We start from the raw sequence: 17,893 nt of genomic DNA, 5'->3' as shown, positions 1-17,893 counted from the left end.
GCAAAACACTTAAGCTTAGTGCGAATGATCACATTTCTGTGGAAACATTGGTGTCTACTGATCAGTATTATTTTGCTGAAAACACCACCCTGTGATGTGAAAATCAAAAACAGTACTTTCTAAATGAGAACACTGAGTACCAGGCAAACAAGTGAAATACTAGTTGTTATATGCCATCTCTAAAAGTTACTGTCCCCCAAATCTAACGACATTCAGCTGTTTAAACAGACTACAAGTTCTAAGGATACATTCTCCACTTCTGACTTGAGAAAACTCAAAAGCAGAAAAGATTGTCTGAGCGTAAAAAATTCACCTTTGTCGTTATTTATAAAGCGGGAATTTTTTTATTTTTTGAGTGCCTTTGATCTCTGAATACTTCACAGTAGATTATTTTCTGTGGTAAACCAGACCAGCATGCTTTGCAACACGTAACAGTCTCTTTTGCAAATATTTACTGTTATGCAAATACCACAACACCTGTCCATCTGTAATGAGGTCAAAGAGTAGTGGTTGGCATCATACCTCAGAACAAAGTCTAATGCAGCGATACGTGGTGCTGATAATAAGAAAAAGGGTAAAAGTGACTTCTGAACACTGTAAGCACTTGGGATGTTTGATAACATTTAAATAAAACTTGAGGTCTTGGATTCCATCAGACTGATCATCTTTCATCATGCAACAATCAAAACACCAGCACTTTCCATCCAGGGTGCGTGAAGGAGCAGCCAAAGAAAAGGCTGTCCACCACCTGATCCAGCAGCCAATCAAACACCACTTCCCTGTTCCCTGAGCCAATCGTCACCCTCAGCTTGAAGTTGCCACCATCGCTGGGGTTGTTATTGTTGCTCACAGGAAAGAGGTTGACTACTTCCATGTCAAAGGTCACAGAAGAGCCAACAGTGATGGCTGGAAGCTGGTTGGTCATCTCCTTTCCATTCACAAACACGGCACCTGGAAAATGGAGAGCACATGTTGAATTGACACTAATGTTTGCTGCAGTCGGTGAGTAAGCAGTGCCTCAAAAACACACTTTTAATGATTTAAACTACAATGGCCAAAGGGGTTAGTCTGTTCATTTCTTTTAATAAGCTTAAACTATACATTTCAGTGAATCATTTTAAAATGATAACTTAAACGATTCATTTGAGTCATAAATCTCATAAATGAGAATGCTCATAATGCTCATGTTTATTTAATTGTTTTAGCAATAAACACTAATCCCTACATAATATTTTTTATGCTTTTTTTAAACTGATTAAACATAGCATACATGCATACTGTATGCATATATATATATATATATATATATATATATATATATATATATATATATATATATATATTAGCTTGTGTTCATTAAGTTAAATTAAATTAAATTAATGAATTTAGCAGACACTTTTATCCAAAGCGACTTACAGTGCATTCACAGTGCATTCAGGCTATCAATTTTTACCTATCGTGTTCCCGGGGAATCGAACCCCCATCCTTGCGCTTCATAGCTCAATGCTCTACCACTTGAGCTACAGGAACACAGTGTGGAATTTAATCCTTGATTATTTAAAGAATTTTACTATACTTTTTTCTTTAATTAAAATTTTTTTAAATCAAAATGATGCTCCCCCATCTCAAAGAAAAATACTTCAAGCCATTTAGGCACAAATATCAACTGTTCAAAGTTTTTTTTCTAGAAATAAATACTTTTATGTTGGCAACTACATTTTGTGAAATGTGACAAAATCATTTGTAATGTTAGAAAAGATTCCTATTAAAAAAATGCTGTTCTTTTGGCATTTCTTTTCCCCAAAGAATCCTAAAAAATTTACTGAAATTTTCCACCAAAAAAATTCTGTATACATTTTAAAAGATTTTATTTTGGTGTTTTGCCTTTTATTACTATAGGACAGTATAAAGATGACAGGAAGTGAAGTGGGATAGAAAGGGGGGATGGGATTGAGCTGGGATTCGAACTCGGGACACCCGTAGCGCAATGGCGTTACATGTCAGTGCGCTGCACACATTTTTGGTCCAATAAATGCAACCTTGGTGAGCAGAAGACTTTTTCAAAAATATTAAAAAATGCTAACCTACCTCAAACTTTTGAAGAATAATGTATACACTGAACATCTTGAAAAGGTGTATAAATATTATGTAAGTTGAAGTTTATTGTCCTGTTCATACCATTAGTGGAAATGCAGACCGCCTGATCCCTCTGCAGTGAGTCTGTGGCAGTTCTGCTGTCCGCACACACACCCAAACTGTCACGCTTATCTGTCTGTCCAGCAGCTGTGATCCTGCAAACAAACGAGAGAGCCAAAAATCAGACACGCAATGAGTAAGACATACGATAAGCCTGCTGATATTTGTTACTGTAACAATTTTATTTGCAATGATTCTGCATCTCTCCGTTGTTGTTTTTTTAAATAATTAATTGCTATATGTGTGATATGATCTTAGCCTATTTATAGCATCCCACTTTCATATAGCCCACATTTGATTTGCTATGAGATCATGTGGAAGAATCAAACGCTGATGTACTTGAAGGTGAGGGTCTGGCCACAGAAGTACGAGGGGGAGTTGGAGTACAGAACACCCCCGTGACCAGGCGATGAGTCATTGCGCATGGCGATGTTCTTCCTACTGCTTAAAATGTAACCATCCACGCCTGGAAGCCATTCTGTCAACACACAATTAAACAACATTCATGAAACACTCTCCCATTCCGTGGAGGTGCTTTATGAGGGATTTCCACAGAAATCTGTACCTCATTTACCCTCAAGTAGTTCCAAACCTGTATGAATTTCATTCTTCTGTTGAACATAAAAGAAGATACTTTGAAGAATGTGGGTAACCAAAGAGTAGCTGGTCCCCACTGACTTCCAAAACTACTACTTGAGGGTGAGTAAATGACAGAATTTTCATTTTTGGGTGAACGATCCCTTTAAGACACCCAGTATAACGTTAGAGAAAGCTAGGTTTCGTAGTGTCTGTACCGTGGGGTGCGAGTGTGGTGTAGCCGGTCTGCGGGATGCTCCACGGGCTCCATTCGGTTCGGCCCTCTCCTCTGGCACACACACGAAACAGGTGGTCAATGTGCGGGTCAAGCTGGAGCACCAGGAACTCGGTGTCTTTTCCAATGTACGTGTCCTCATACTGAGAAGAGTTACCACGACGGTACTGCAACCGGTAATCCTGCGGGGAGAAGTCATCATCCACCTACACGCAAACAGAAGGCATTACCAAGAGGGTCATGTGGCGCTGAAAAAGTCTGATGGCCTTGAACAGGGGAGGCCAGACTCACCTTGCACCAGCGCACCAGCACACCACCCGGTCTTTCCACCAGCTCCTCAATCTGGACGGGCGGATGAGAGGCCACGCTGCCGTGCCGAGCCACGTGTGTACGGAACATATGCAGCAAAGAGTCGTCCAGCTGCGCAGACAGACACGGCACGTCCACCAGCGCAGGCACCTCGGGCAGACTGATGACAACATGTTTATACATCTACTGTATCTGTTCATGATTAGACATAAATCTTAGGCAAATTTTCCTGTAAGGTTAAAACAAGGCACATCAAGTAACTAAGTTTGAATAAAGTAGCACAAAACATGCTGACAAATTTTTTTTACGGCGCCCCGCACATGACATACAGGGGTAAAAAAAGGTAAATCGTGCACACAATGTACTAGGAAATGTAACGATATCATAATCTCACGATACAATATCTTGATATGAAGTCCATGGTATGATATTTATAGTGATATAAATAATAAAAAAAGAGACAAATTAAGAAAATGTAAATTTTAAAGTGAAATGCTGTAATTATCTTCCATGAAAATAAAACAACTGTTTGCCACTGCGTTCACAAACCTGTACTCACAGCACATGCAATAAACGATTTCACTGCATTCACTTTGAACGGAGCCATTATAAGGTGCGGAAAACATTGAATCAAGAAAACTGATCGCCTGAACAAAGTGCGCGCTTCTCATTGAAACACGCAGTGAATACTTAATGAAGGGATTAAGCCATATTGTGTTTTCAGTTTTAGCTCGTTTGAAAGATTCTGTGCCAAAGCATACTGTACCAAAACACAACTTTAAAGACCTTTTATGTTAGAATAAGAAGTGTGTTTATATATATATATATATATATATATATATATATATATATATATTAAAAACTACACTTTTTGCGATATATCATATCATATATCATATCGCGATACCATGATATTGATAATACTGCTACATCTATTCAATTTACTAATTTGTTCTCTCATTTTGAGTAAATTGTGTGCACGAAATAATAATTTGTACTATTTCCTGTCTGCGTTAAAATGATTCCGTGCAATGCTGCAAGCTTTGGAGAATGTGTGTAAAACTCATTCCCAACTCAAAATAAAACCCAATTAAATTATCTATTCACTTAAAATTCACTCAAATCTCACTTTTTTTCTCCTGCATGTCAAGCGCAAAGCTCTATTATTCTTAAAATATTTTATTATTGGCCATTTTATGTATAATTGCCATGGAGTTTAAAACCAAAAATGTGTAGCGTGTATTTTCCCAAAGCTATGAATTCAAATTAAACAACTTACTGATTTCAACCAACTTGTTCATGATTTGCTCCATTTAATAGTTCTTTACAGAGTTGTCAAGTTCCTTTGTGCTCTTCTTATGTGGATAATATGCAAAAGGTATTGTAAAAATTATTAAAACAAATCTGAATATAATTTTTTTCTTTTGCAGACAAAGTCAGCATGCAAGGCATCACACTAGTCTCATGATAACACATTAAGGTTTAAAACTATCCAAACACAAAGATCCTACTTTAGACTTAAAGGAGAGTTTAAGGCTGATGATACACGGGGCAACTTTTTGAGCCTTATTTTTTTTGTGAGCAATGTTGCGTGGGCATTTTCCCACTGAGAATGGGTAACAAACCCAAAGTTGCTCTGCAACATTGCTCAAAAAGTTGCCCCGTGTATCATCAGCCTAAGGCCTGTTTACACCAAGGACAATACTAATTCTGTGTGAAGAGGGAATACGACAAACTATAAAAGCAATGACAGCTAATCAGAATCCACCTGACTTTAAAGAGCTTGAGCATTTAAACAGTAGATGAAAAAACTGCAGTGTTTTTTTAAGTATGTTACCGTGAACACGTTTCTGTCTTTTTCACAAACTGAGGGAGGAGACATTATTATTTTCTGTTGTAATTGGTCTCTTATAATGAGGCTTAATTGACAAAATGAGAATTAAAGATCAGAAGGATCATTCTAAAACACTTTCAAATTTTATATTTCAAAAGTGTTTATTCTAAAACACACAAGTTATTATTTAAATGGCATCCACAATGCTACAATTATTGCTGTAATGATTGTAGGCATGTTAAAACCTGATCCCGGGGTACATTTTAATCATGTAAAATGAATCATAGCTAAGACAGCATGGTTTTATAAAGCTAAGCTTGAATGATTCAGCACACCCCTGCTGGTACGGCTGCCATCTCTCCGTTAAACTTTGAGCAGATGTGTCACAAAACGTGATTCATAAAAACAGGCATTAGTAAAGGTTAGGTGACATGATTTTTTTAAATGAGTGCTTTAGTAATTATGTGAGTAATGTCTTCTGAACTTCAGGAAAAGAAGGCTTTGCTTTCTGTGTTCTCAAGCTCTGAATCTCCATGTATTCAGTGTTTCTAGACATGAATTGAGAGTCTCCGTTCACTGGCCCAGCCGAGGTTTAAGTGAATGAGTCTGTGTGCTCCTCACCTGTCCAACTGGATCTGTAGGGCTTTCTTAGTGAAGCTGCCCAGCTTGTCCTCCTTCTCATTTATGCCACAGCGGATGGCAGCCTCCCCTGAAGAGACAGTCATATTATTATATTTATAACTGAATGTTAGGGGCAGTAAAAATCAAACTGTAGCAAATATAATCAAACGAGCTCTAGAGGAAATTCCAGCTGTTGTATGGTTTTAGCAATGTTTGTGTTTAACTGTTAAACACTTAAACATTTAATCAGACAACAATTTAATAGCTGACAATTATCCAAATACCAGGTCTCAACAACAAGATTTTTTTTTCCTGCTGGTCCATATGAGCCAGTAGGTTCACATTTGTACTTGCCCTGTTAATACTTTCAATGAAATTACAGCAAAAACTTAATTATATATATATATATATCTATATATATATATATAGATATATATATATATATAGATATATATATATATATATATATATATATAGATATATATATATAGATATAGATATAGATATATATATATATATATATATATATATAGATATAGATAGATAGATCTAGTGCCCTCCATAAGTATTGGAACAGTTAAGGCAAAATTGCATTCTCTGCTGTGGACTCAAGACATTTGCAAATATGATTAAAAGATGAATATGCGACAAAACTACAGAATGTCACATTACATACATGTTTTACCAAATAAATAGGACAGCACTTTGAGTTCATCCCACTGTTTGTTGCGAGGATAAGTATTGGAGCAGTTGAATTTAAGGCAGCTGTAAAAGGTTAAAAGCTAATATTTAGTTGCAGACCCCTTCCATGCAATCAGAGCTGAGTCTGCAACCCGTAGACATCAGCAGACTCTTGGTCTTATGCTTTGAAATGCTTTTCAACAGCCTTTAATGCAGCAAATTCCAACTGTTGCTTGTTTTGGGGAGTTTCTGTCTTTAGGGTGTACTCACACTAGCCAGTTTGAACCGTGCCCGAGTGCGTTTGACCACCAAATCGCGGTTCGTTTGACTAGTGTGAGTGCTCCGAACCGTGCCAGGGCGCAGCTCGATTAGCCGGCCCTGGCCCGCTTGGAAGAGGTGGGCCAGAGCACGGTTCAGTTGGACTCGGGCGCGGTTCGCATGCAGTGTGGGCGCTAACCGTGCTGGAGCACGGAACAGGACGCATGACGTCAAAGTTGCAAAGTCCTTGCTGCACTTCAGCTGGTACCTTGCAAACCTCCTCATACGAGCAGCACGATTACGTGAAAATTTTCGCGCCACTAAGGCGACACATCTGTTTAACAACAGGCTGTGAGAGGGCTGTTTACCACCGTGGACCAAACGACACAAAATTATCCACAAAGAAAACAGAGCGATAGACTCCATTGTGTTCAGAGAGCGCCGCTCTTCCTGTTTATCCTGAAACCGTCGCACCATAATGACGTAAGCGTACTCCGGCACGAATGCTGAAACCCTATGTGAGTGCAGGCCAGAGGGGGAGTGGGGAGGGGGGACAATCGTACTTGGGCCCGGGTTCATGGCAACCGTGCATAGTGTGAGTACACCCTTAGTCTCCTCTTCAGATGATGAAATTAATGTTCAATCGGTTTAAAATCTGGAGATTGATTTGGGCAGTCTAAGACTTTACATTTCTTTGCCCTGATAAAGTCCTTGACTGAACTGGCAGGGTGTTTTGGGTCATTGTCCTGATCCATTAATAATGATGAAGTGCTTTCTAATGAGTTTGTTGGCATTTTCTTGAATATTGGTAGCCAAGATTATTTTTTTTTACCCTTCAAAATTCATTCTGCTACTGCCATCATACATTAAGTCATCATTAAAATGAAGAGGTCCTGTTCTAGAGACAGCCATGCATGCCCATGCCATGACTCCACCTCCACCAAGCTTCACAGATGAGCTTGTATGCTTAGAATCATTTGCAGTTCCCTTTTTTCTCCACGCTTTTGCTTTCAAGTCACTTAGATAAAGGTTAATCTCTGTCTCATCGGCCATCAACTCAGTTCCAAAACTCTACTGGCTCATATTTGTGAAGAATCTTGCCTTTCTATTTTTGGTGACGATCAGAGGTTTGCATCTTGCTGTAGCTTCTGTAATTCTGTGTCAAATTCTCCTGCGGACTGTAGATTAAAAGAGCATCACCCCAACTTTCTGGAGGTTCTTGGTGATTTTACAGACATGTATTTTAGGGTTCATTTTCACAGCTTTAATGATTTTTCAGTCATCAGCTACTGTTGTTTTTCTCAGCCGGTCAGGTCGTTGTTGTTTGCTGATCTCGCCAGTAGTTTCCAAACTCTGGCTTTCTCCATGCCCTTTGTTTTTCCTATAGTTCTAATTGACTTCCTCTTTTCCTTTAGCATCCAAATAGCTTGCTTTTCTTTCAGAGTCGGCTTCCTCTGCTTCATTCTGGGGTGTGTGTGTCATCATCAAATCTAAGATTTGAATGCAGAAGCAATGGATATAACTGAAAAGACACATTCCCTGCTTTTAATATCTGAAGAAACACTTAGAAAGACCTGTGAGGCAACTGTTCCAATACTTCTGCTCACATCAGACAGGGAGATGAAACTCTAAAAGTGCCCATCTTCTTAGCTGGTAAAACATCTTTGTGTTGAATCACCCAGTAATAAAATGTGACATTCTGTAGTTTTGTCTCATATTCATCTTTTTATCATATTTACAGATTTCTTGACTCCACAGCAAACAGAAACATTTTGTCTTTACTGTTCCAATACTTATGGAGGGCACTGTGTGTATGTATATTTTTTATAAAATATTTGTATGAATTAATTTTTACAGACATAAATGTATTAAATCCAATTAAATCAAATAAAAAATAAATATTGACTTAAACTATTTTACACTGGCTCTGAGCATTGGGATAGTTCACCCAAAAAAGAAATTTCTGTCATTAATTACTCGCCCTCATGTCGTTCCAAACTCATAAGACCTTCGTTCATCTTCAGAACACAAATTAAGACATTTTTGATGAAATCAGAAAGCTTTCTGGCCCTGCATAGACAGAAATGTAATTAACATGTTCAAGGCCCAGAAAGTAAGTGAAAACATCATTAAAATAATCCATGTGACATCAGTGGTTCAACCATAATATTATGAAGATATGAGAATCCTTTTGGTGCACAAAGAAAACTTTATTCAACAATTTCTTCTCTTCTCACGCATGTGTCATGGTACTGACATGAGGGTGAGTAATTAATGAATTTTTTAAATATTTTTGGGTGAACTATCCCTTTAAGCTATCTTTATCGCTGAGCCTTGAATAGCCACAGTTTCAGACAGTTTGATAGATACATTCAGATAATTAAATTGCTGCTATTCGACTATTTATCGTACCACTGACATAGTCCTACAAGCTGACATAGCGGATCCTTGTCTTGCACAAGGCTAAATCTAATTTTCTGATCTGATTAATACCTTCTCATAAGAAATGATAGCTTTACATCATTTTTTTACTTCTATGTAATCAGATTAGTATGACTGTAGCTGAAGTATAACTGTAGCCCTAGCAATGACTGGCCAGTCACCCTTCCATTGATCTGACAGACTCACCCTCTCGAAGCAGCTCATCAGCTGTGCTGACTCCATGCTCAATGAGCTTCTGACAGTCATCTAAGGGACTGACACTGTCCAGCTCGATGCTGTCCACCTCTTGCAGCAGAGCACTCAGCCTCTCGGTCAGCAGTCGACTCACTGCCGTCTGTAGCTCCTGAAAGTGCCGCTGCAGAGCCTCACCCGTCTGACTGGCACTGCCGCGCACCTGAAAACACACACACACACACACACACACACAACATTTATGTACAATTGTCTCCAATGCATTGAGCTTCTGAGGACAGTTCAGGAAAATGTTTCCCTTGTAAAGTGGGATGTGTTTGAATTAAAAGTACATGTGTTTGAATTACATTGATTGATAGATGTGGTCAGTAATGGCCTGTAATTTCAAAACTGGTATTTTACTCGGCATGCTGATGAGGGTGCACCATTGTAGCACATAAAAAATGATCTATAGTTGTTAAATTACAGTAAATGAAAGTGTGTATTTTCAGCAGTCATTACTGCAGTCTTCAGTGTCACATGATTCTTCAGAAATCATGCTAATATGCTGATTTGCTGCTCAAGAAACATTTCTTATTATTATCAATGTTAAAAACAGATGTGCCGCTTAATATTTTTGTAAAAATATTAGGATTTCTAAATGAATAGACAGTTCAAAAGAACAGCATTTATTTAAAACAGTAATACTTTATAACATTATTGTTCATTTTGATCAATTAAATGCGTTCTTGAAGAGTGAAAGTACTAACTGATCCCATGATCCCATGTTAGCTGAAAAAGTAAGTCACACAAATGTGCCACTGTCTTGTATTGTGTAAGAAGTGTAGGTCTGAAAGCGGAAGTGGTGAAGTCAATGGCACATTTCAATTTTCTTGATGCATCTTTCAGAATAACTACTTCACCTTCAGCAAAATGGAGCCAAGAGTGACAGGAAGTCTGGCGGTTTTCAGTGTTAAAAAAAAAAAAGAGTTCCTCTTGTGAGCATGAAACTTGCGCTTGCAAAATAAGGTTAGCTTGGGCTCTTACAAGCCATCTATCAAAAAACTTTTGTATGTTCATTGATACATGCTTCAGCTGAATTATTGCCCAGTACACTATAGCTTAAAACCTAGTGAACTATCACACACAAGCACTCTTCACACTGGCATAAAAGGAGATGTTAAAGGCAAAATTACGCTCGTGAGTCATATTTCTGGAACAAGGAAGATCTCATTCCCTTATAATTAGTGAAACGCAATGCAGCCACAGGCAAAAACATGTTGACAGAAACACACACAACAGAGCGCAGTGCAAACGTGTTGACAATTTGCACCATGGAACTCGACAGACTGCCGTCACAGTGTGTGTAGGTAGAGATAAAACCCTGTCGTCCAGGAAGTGGGAAGAGAGTCTAAAATAACACAGATAAAGTGGTGCAGGATAAATGGATGAAACCCAAAAGAGACAGTATTATTAATCAACATTAGTGGAAAGTTCCGGCTTTCACTTTGTTTGCAACTGATGCAGGAAATGCTTCTGTCCAGAGATGTGCATCATTCCTCATAGGCTGAAGTCTTATCAAGATAAATCTGAACATCTCGAGCCAGGACACAATCCTCTGCCTAAATATTGCCATTCGTGACAATGTGCTGCCAGGTTTATGTGGAGGGTGGAGGCATGATCTCAGGGCTCTGTTGATTTGGGTTTTTGTGAGAAGGAATATAAGTGCTGACTCCCCATGAAAGTGAAAAAAAAAGTGTGAAAGTGACGTGACATTCAGCCAAGTATGGTGACCCATACTCAGAATTCGTGCTCTGCATTTAACCCATCCGAAGTGCACACACACAGCAGTGAACACACACACACGTGAACACACACCTGGAGCAGTGGGCAGCCATTTATGCTGCGGCGCCCGGGGAGCAGTTGGGGATTCGGTGCCTTGCTCAATGGGACCTAAGTCATGTTATTGCCAGCCCGAGACTCGAACCCACAACCCCAGGGTTAGTAGTCAACCTCTCTAACCACTAGGCCATGACTTCCCCATCACAGGATGTTTAGACTTAGCCCCAAAGTCCTGGGTCTCTGGGAAAAGCTGAAGTCAGTACAGACCTACAGAACTCTGTAGAGCAAATGTAGAATGTCAGATGCACACTCACACACATGACTTGGCCATATATATTGATACCTGGGTCAAAGTAGAATAATATTCTTGTAATTCTTTGTTTAGTGTAATATGGTTCAAAATCATATTCTTAAGCCTGTTCTGAGTTTGGAAAATTAAGTCAACAGCCATTTACCTAACCCAAAATCATACGTGTTTACTGCATAGCAAATTCAAAAAAATATTCAAAACCTAATATATATACTAATATATTTATATAGTATATCAAATTATATATTATAATGTGTTTTTTTTCACCTGCACACAAGACAAAAGAAAAATATATAGTAGTCAACATTTGAAGTCGATCAAAAAAGTTAATCAAAGTTGTCCTATACATTTTGGCTTTAGGTTTTAGGACAACTTTGATGAAAGGTTTTGATCCACTTCAGATGTTTGTGTGTATGTGTGTTAATTATATTATATTAAATTATTTAGATCAAACACACCATATTATGTATTTCCCATGTTCTGGCAAATGGGTGACAGGCTTTGGGAGACAGTGGCCAATTGTAGGTTTTATGGAAGCCTCTGTGGCTGAGACCTAGAGTCACATTTAAAGGGGAAGTAGACTAGAAACAGCTCATGTGAAAGAAACGCCATCAAACTCAACCACTGACCAGGAAGCTTCAGTTCTTTTAATAGATTTAAAAACTCAACACATTTGAGCCCCTTCAGCTGGAGGCTGGTAGTAGTTCTACGCACGCAGAAGAAAAATCTAGTTTGACCACAAATGTTGTGTCCCTGCTGTGAATAACGGAGCATGCGATATGATCATATCAGATGGGACGCACATATGGGATCTCCCTCAGACAGCTGCACACGCTGTGAGGTTAATCACAGTACCCGGGCCTGTCATACAATCACTAGTCAATGATCCCAAAAGTCTGGTTTAATTCTGTGTCCTGAGCAGGATGTGAGAAGCGAGAGCTTCACCATTCTCTGAGTTGACTGTCTCATATGAAGAACAGGAAATTACAGCCTTGTTCACGCTCTCAATGAGGCATTCTGGGAGTTGGGGGGAGGAGGAGGAAGTTGGGTAAGATGCCAGAAGCCAATTCTGAAGATAACAGCGAGCAGCAGGCCGGCTTTACATCCTACAGCCACCCCGGGAGACGTGTGGCATGAATCAGCCCTTCTGTGCTGACCAGCAGGCTTTCTGGCACAGACGAGACAGCAGGAGTATCATTTACCCACGCTCTCTCAAAAACACCCACATGTCACTTTATTTAGTTACCGTGTAGGGAACCACTACCTTTGTGAAGCTGAAATGTTTCTGCCATTTTTTACAGAGTGTTTGATGATGTTGCTGTATTATTTTAGACAACAGTGCATGCTGGGTGAGATCAATAGCATTTTCATCACTGTCTCCACGGGTTTGGCTTGACTGGAACAATGTGTCCTAACCAGACGGGATGAGATAAAGAGAAAACGGCAATCTCTTCCAAGTAAATCTGTTTTTATCGTAGCCGGACAGGACTGAGACAAGGGTTAAGCAAAAGAGATAAGATGGGATTATTTTCAGCTACTTCTATTTCTATTCCTGTCAGGGTTACATGCCGTTCAGAACTGAATGGATGGATGGATGTAATATTTCATTTATATAAATAGACATCTTTTATTGTATTTAATACATTTCACAATGTATTTTTGTTTTATTTTAGTGTTGTTATTGTTAAAACTAGTGCTGGGCAATGATTAATTGCATCCCAAATAAAAGTTTTTTTTTATATAATATAATATATGTGTGTGCTGTGTATATTTGTTATGCATATATCAGTCCCTCCAGGATTTCACAATTTGTTTGTGATTTTTGCGATCAAAATGACTGATTTTGCTGTGGCTTCTTTCAAAATTTGCGATGAAATTTGCGACATCTTTTATTGTTTTGCAGTGAAAATATACCACAGACAACATTCTTCTAACACTGTTATGACGTTTCGGACTTGGAAAACCACTGTAGGTCGCGGAGACATCTTATGTCTGCATTCACATATGCAAGATGTATTTTTAAGAGTGCTTGTTCATCTGCAGTACGTCTCTAAGATGTTTCCTGTCAGATGTCAAATAGACATTTATTAGAATTCATGTAAAACTGCTTCTGAGACGTTTATCAGAGTACACAGCAGATGATTCCCAGATCTTAAGCAGACGTCTTACACATGTAATAAATAAATATATTACATCTGATACAATTTACTTTTATTACTGTCATTCATAATGTCTAAATATAATTTAATGAATACAAAAATATATAGGCTATATTAGGGAGTGGAAATGGCCTATAAGTGCTGCTCTGCAGCCATCGACTAGTGGTCATTTAATATTTTTTTTATTTTTAAATAAGTGTTTGCTTTCCTACATTATAAAACGTTTAGTTTTTTACATGTGGGAAACCTATTAAAGATGAACAAATATCGTCACATTAAAAATAACTTTCAAATTCTGTAATACTTAAAGCACTGAAGTGCTGGGAAAAGTTGTGTGATTATAAAATAATGTGTGAAGCATTTAAAATCACTTGAAAACATTAGACCATTTGTGCCACAAGTTGTCCCTGTAGTTTACTGTTAAATCTATGGTGAATGGTGGAGATTTGTGTTTATTGAACAATGTTTTTCCTTGTTCTGATATCAGCTTTAACAATTCTTCGCTGAATTTGAATGCTTCTCACAAGATTTCATAGAGATGTTATTGATTCTGTGGTGAATTCGACTGCTTTCTTCGCATGTTGCACAGCAGTTTCGGTGAGGACTGACCCATTGCTTGTTGTTGGAAACTTTTTTATTCTTCTGGCAGCAGTGCAGAGAGTCAGGGCCGTACCTGTTTGCGTGCCTGACTGAGTCCGTGCAGTCTCTGTTGTAGCTCACTCCTGTAGTTTTGGGCTGCTTCAATGCTCTCCTTCGCCTCCTGCAGCAACGCCTCTGCCTCTATTGACATCCTTGCTGACCTCTGCAAAAGCACAAATATCAAGGTAAAGTGCAGGAAAACATTTCCACTGATAGAGATAACTTTGACTTTGGGATTAGAAAACATTCGAGAGAAAAGGCTGAAACCAAAACACGCCCATTTCAGAAAATGTCACGCTTAACAAAGCTAAAATAATAATAACCAGAGTATGAAATTCCACACAGGCCAAAAAACAGGCTGTCTGTTCTTCATGCTCATAAAAAATTCAACAGCCACTTTCTGAAACCATCAGGCCATCGTTTTCCATGTCATGTGGATGTGAGGAAGCGTGTTTTGAATCATAACAGCACCTTCACAGCCTTATCTGTTGAAGAGGATGATGCAGTCGAGTATTGTTATGACTAAAAGGCTCAGAAACTATAACCTTGAGAAACCACATCCATGTCAACTGTAGCAGCAGTGCAAAATCACAGGAGTCATGGAAATGAATCACAAGATCCGATGAGATGCGTGTGCTATAAACTCACACTACTAAATTGAATCAGTGAGTCATAGAGCAGCACAACATTGTGAGCCATGGTTTTTGATAGGATGATATCAATCTGTGTGACACTCGACAAACTGCTGTGCCTGCTGTCTTTGTGCCGGCTCAGGATTAGATAACAAATGTGCGAACAACACAAAAATCATACACTCATCCATTCTAATACACAGATCTATGATTATAGAACAACACGGAACAAAACTAATGCTAAAAGTCAATATTAAAATGCAACTACGCAAACATAATTATAAAATAATATTGAAAACATAGCCTTTCCATGTTAAAATCGAAAGGCTGTGTGTCCAAACAAACTTTATGGTATTTTGGTGCAAATTCAACTGTTTCTTGCAAATATGGCTAATAATTATTTAAAATTATTGTACCTAGTTTTTGCTCTGTCACACCAAGGACAATAACTAGCCACAACTGTAACACAATTATAATTATATTGTGAATAATGATAAAACATATGTTTTCAGAAAAGGTACAAAAGCTGTCACTGGGGGAGTACCTTTTCAAAAGGTACACATTTGTACCTAAAGGGTTGATGCTGGCAACTTAAAGAAGGTACTTGAAAAGGTATCACCCCACCCACCTTTTTTTTTCTTTTTTTACATTTTGAATGATTTTTCCATCTAATGAATCAGAAGCTTGAGCAGACGTCATAACTGCAGCACACGCTTTTAAAAAACACAACGTGTTTTTCACGCTTTGTTGTGGATGCTAACATATATAATTTGTTATAGTTGTTATTCTTGGTCTGAATAGGCATTTAGGCTGGCAAATCTCATTTCTGCTGTTGTTTTTGCATTTAAGAGGTTAATTTCCTGATTTAGCAAACTCGGCTAATCATTTTGCAACTCATGCCAATATTAATAAGTTAACTTTTTTTGGTTTACTCTTGTACAATAAATAAATCTGCTATATTGGGTCACCACTTGATGTAAAATCTGGGTCTTTAAGCAAAAACATATTTGCATTAAAAAGTATTATGTTAATAAACAGCTGTCATGTCTTTAGTGATCAGTGGATCTGTTTTAAGGCTAGATGCTAACAATGAAACCACTTCCGCTGAAGATGAAGTAAAAGCAAATGCACTTTCCTTATATGTGCCCATGTGGCTTAAATTCACAAGCATGACTGAACTTACTCATAGACACTACCCTGAACTAAAACTCCAACTCCAGTTCTGTGCCTGTGTAACACTGGTGTTATTGTGCAGGAGAACAGCTGCCTATTTGTTTGTGTGTGTAAGTGAACACAAATACAGAACAGGTGGATTGGCAGCAAGCTATTCAGTTTACTTTTGTTTAACACAAAGATGCTGACCTTAGTGCACCGGAGCAGAGAACGAACCTGTGCTTAATTCTCAAAAACACCCTTTCATCTATTCACCTGTGTGAGAGAGAGAAACCTAAATATCACAATGGGACGTGCACCAACAAGCCTGTTGTTTTCCACAATCATCTACCTTATGATCAATGCCTAAAAAATGTTATGAGTTGCAACTTGCAACAGGGACATATTTATACAATTTATACAATTATACAAAGGGAGGGGTTCTCCAAAATCATAGTCTAATCCTCTGATTTAACAGCAGGGATATCATCCAGACTGGGGTTTGTAATCTAGGCAAAGAGCATTAAGGCAAGCAATTACATTATCTATTGCTCTTCCAGAAACCTTTCCCAGAAGTGAATTCATCAATGAGAACAGCAGAGGACTGGCTAACTAACAGTCAGAGGGACACGAATGACCTAGATCCAAAGGCAAAAAACAAAACAAAAAATCTGTTGTCAAAAGACAATGCTGGGAATTCCAGTGTGAGACGTCTCTGATCTGAGGATCATGTGTCCTACTTCACAATCTGAGACCGTTCACTGAAAAGGACCATGGTTTAAATGGCACTTCTATCAAGATGAAATACATAAGATGCATTTAAAAAAAAAAAGTGTTTATAAACTATCAGAGGTATTTTGCATTCTGCTGCCCATCAGCTTTACAGTTATGGTCTAGCATAAAAAACATGTATACCTCTTTTGGTCCAATCAAAGCATTACAGAACAGTTATGTAAAGTGCAGTAATTCTCTGTGGGCCATACTGATGCATCTTTGCACACTCAACATGTTTATACATGCCCAAAACAGTAGAAATGAGAGAAGAGCAGTGCAAATATTTCAATATTAAATATCAATATCAGTTTTATATATATATATATATATATATATATATATATATATATATATATATATAACAACATCTAAAGCGTGTTGCAATTATTTTCAACTCAAAAAGCAGCAGTTCGTGGGGCTCTTCTGTGAGGATTGCCACACCAACACTCATCACTTTAACTCAGACAGTTTTACAGTAAGCTCTTCAAACCGCTTCACCCATAAACCTGCTCACGGAAAGACAGCATCTCTTCACGTAGCACTGAAAAATAAACTGTAACGAAACCTTGAGCTATTATTGAGCGACTTTTGCTGTGTTACCTTATACGATCCTGTCTTGTGTCATATTAACTTCTGCCGCGGAGTTCCGCCATTGACGCCCTGGCAACAGTAAAGAGATCGAGGCACGTATTTTCATTGTGATACAAACCTGTCATCCAATCAGATGCCGCATTGCTCTGTTTTCCTCCTGTCTTCTGTCAGTTCTAGCCAATCAGATGATTGAGCCTCACTTAACCCCGCCCTATCTTTTGTTAAAAACCCAAAGTGAATGCGGGCATCAGTCTAGAGGTCCTTTGGCGTCAAACGAGTGAAAGTAACTTTGAGTTGCTCTCAAAATAAGAGCTGTTACTTACTTACAGAGGTGTTTATTGATCGTGAACAGTATCAAATCCCAAGACTTTCAGAACGAACATTTATAACCAACGTTGTCACAATGCGGAATACAAAACTCACTGTGAATATGAGAGACTACAGAGATTATAGTGCTCAGTTATTTATTTC

The 17,893-nt window shown here is 38.3% G+C and overlaps 2 protein-coding genes across 6 annotated transcripts in view; one reads left to right on the top strand and one right to left on the bottom strand.

The window, feature by feature from the left end:
• Positions 1–264: 264 nt before the first annotated feature.
• LOC132148169 (cytokine receptor-like factor 3) lies at positions 265–17,550 on the bottom strand. Its single transcript, XM_059557140.1, has 9 exons — positions 17,432–17,550; positions 14,308–14,436; positions 9,339–9,546; positions 5,772–5,859; positions 3,299–3,476; positions 2,991–3,213; positions 2,536–2,674; positions 2,179–2,291; positions 265–951 (listed from the first exon to the last, which is right to left on the bottom strand). Exons 2-9 carry the CDS (start codon positions 14,422–14,424, stop codon positions 683–685), a joined length of 1,335 nt encoding a protein of 444 aa, XP_059413123.1. The 5' UTR covers positions 14,425–14,436; positions 17,432–17,550; the 3' UTR covers positions 265–682.
• LOC132148031 (caskin-1-like) overlaps positions 891–17,893 on the top strand; it is a 115,574-nt gene continuing 98,571 nt past the window's right edge. For all 5 annotated transcript variants that reach the window (XM_059557129.1, XM_059557132.1, XM_059557135.1 and 2 more), the window contains exon 1: positions 891–1,002. In XM_059557129.1, coding sequence (XP_059413112.1) covers positions 903–1,002 — 100 coding nt within the window. In that variant the 5' untranslated portion in view covers positions 891–902. The remainder of the gene's footprint in view (positions 1,003–17,893) is intronic.

Source organism: Carassius carassius, chromosome 1, assembly GCF_963082965.1.
Source record: "Carassius carassius chromosome 1, fCarCar2.1, whole genome shotgun sequence".
NCBI lineage: Eukaryota > Metazoa > Chordata > Actinopteri > Cypriniformes > Cyprinidae > Carassius > Carassius carassius.
This window is presented reverse-complemented; position numbering and strand designations above follow the sequence as displayed.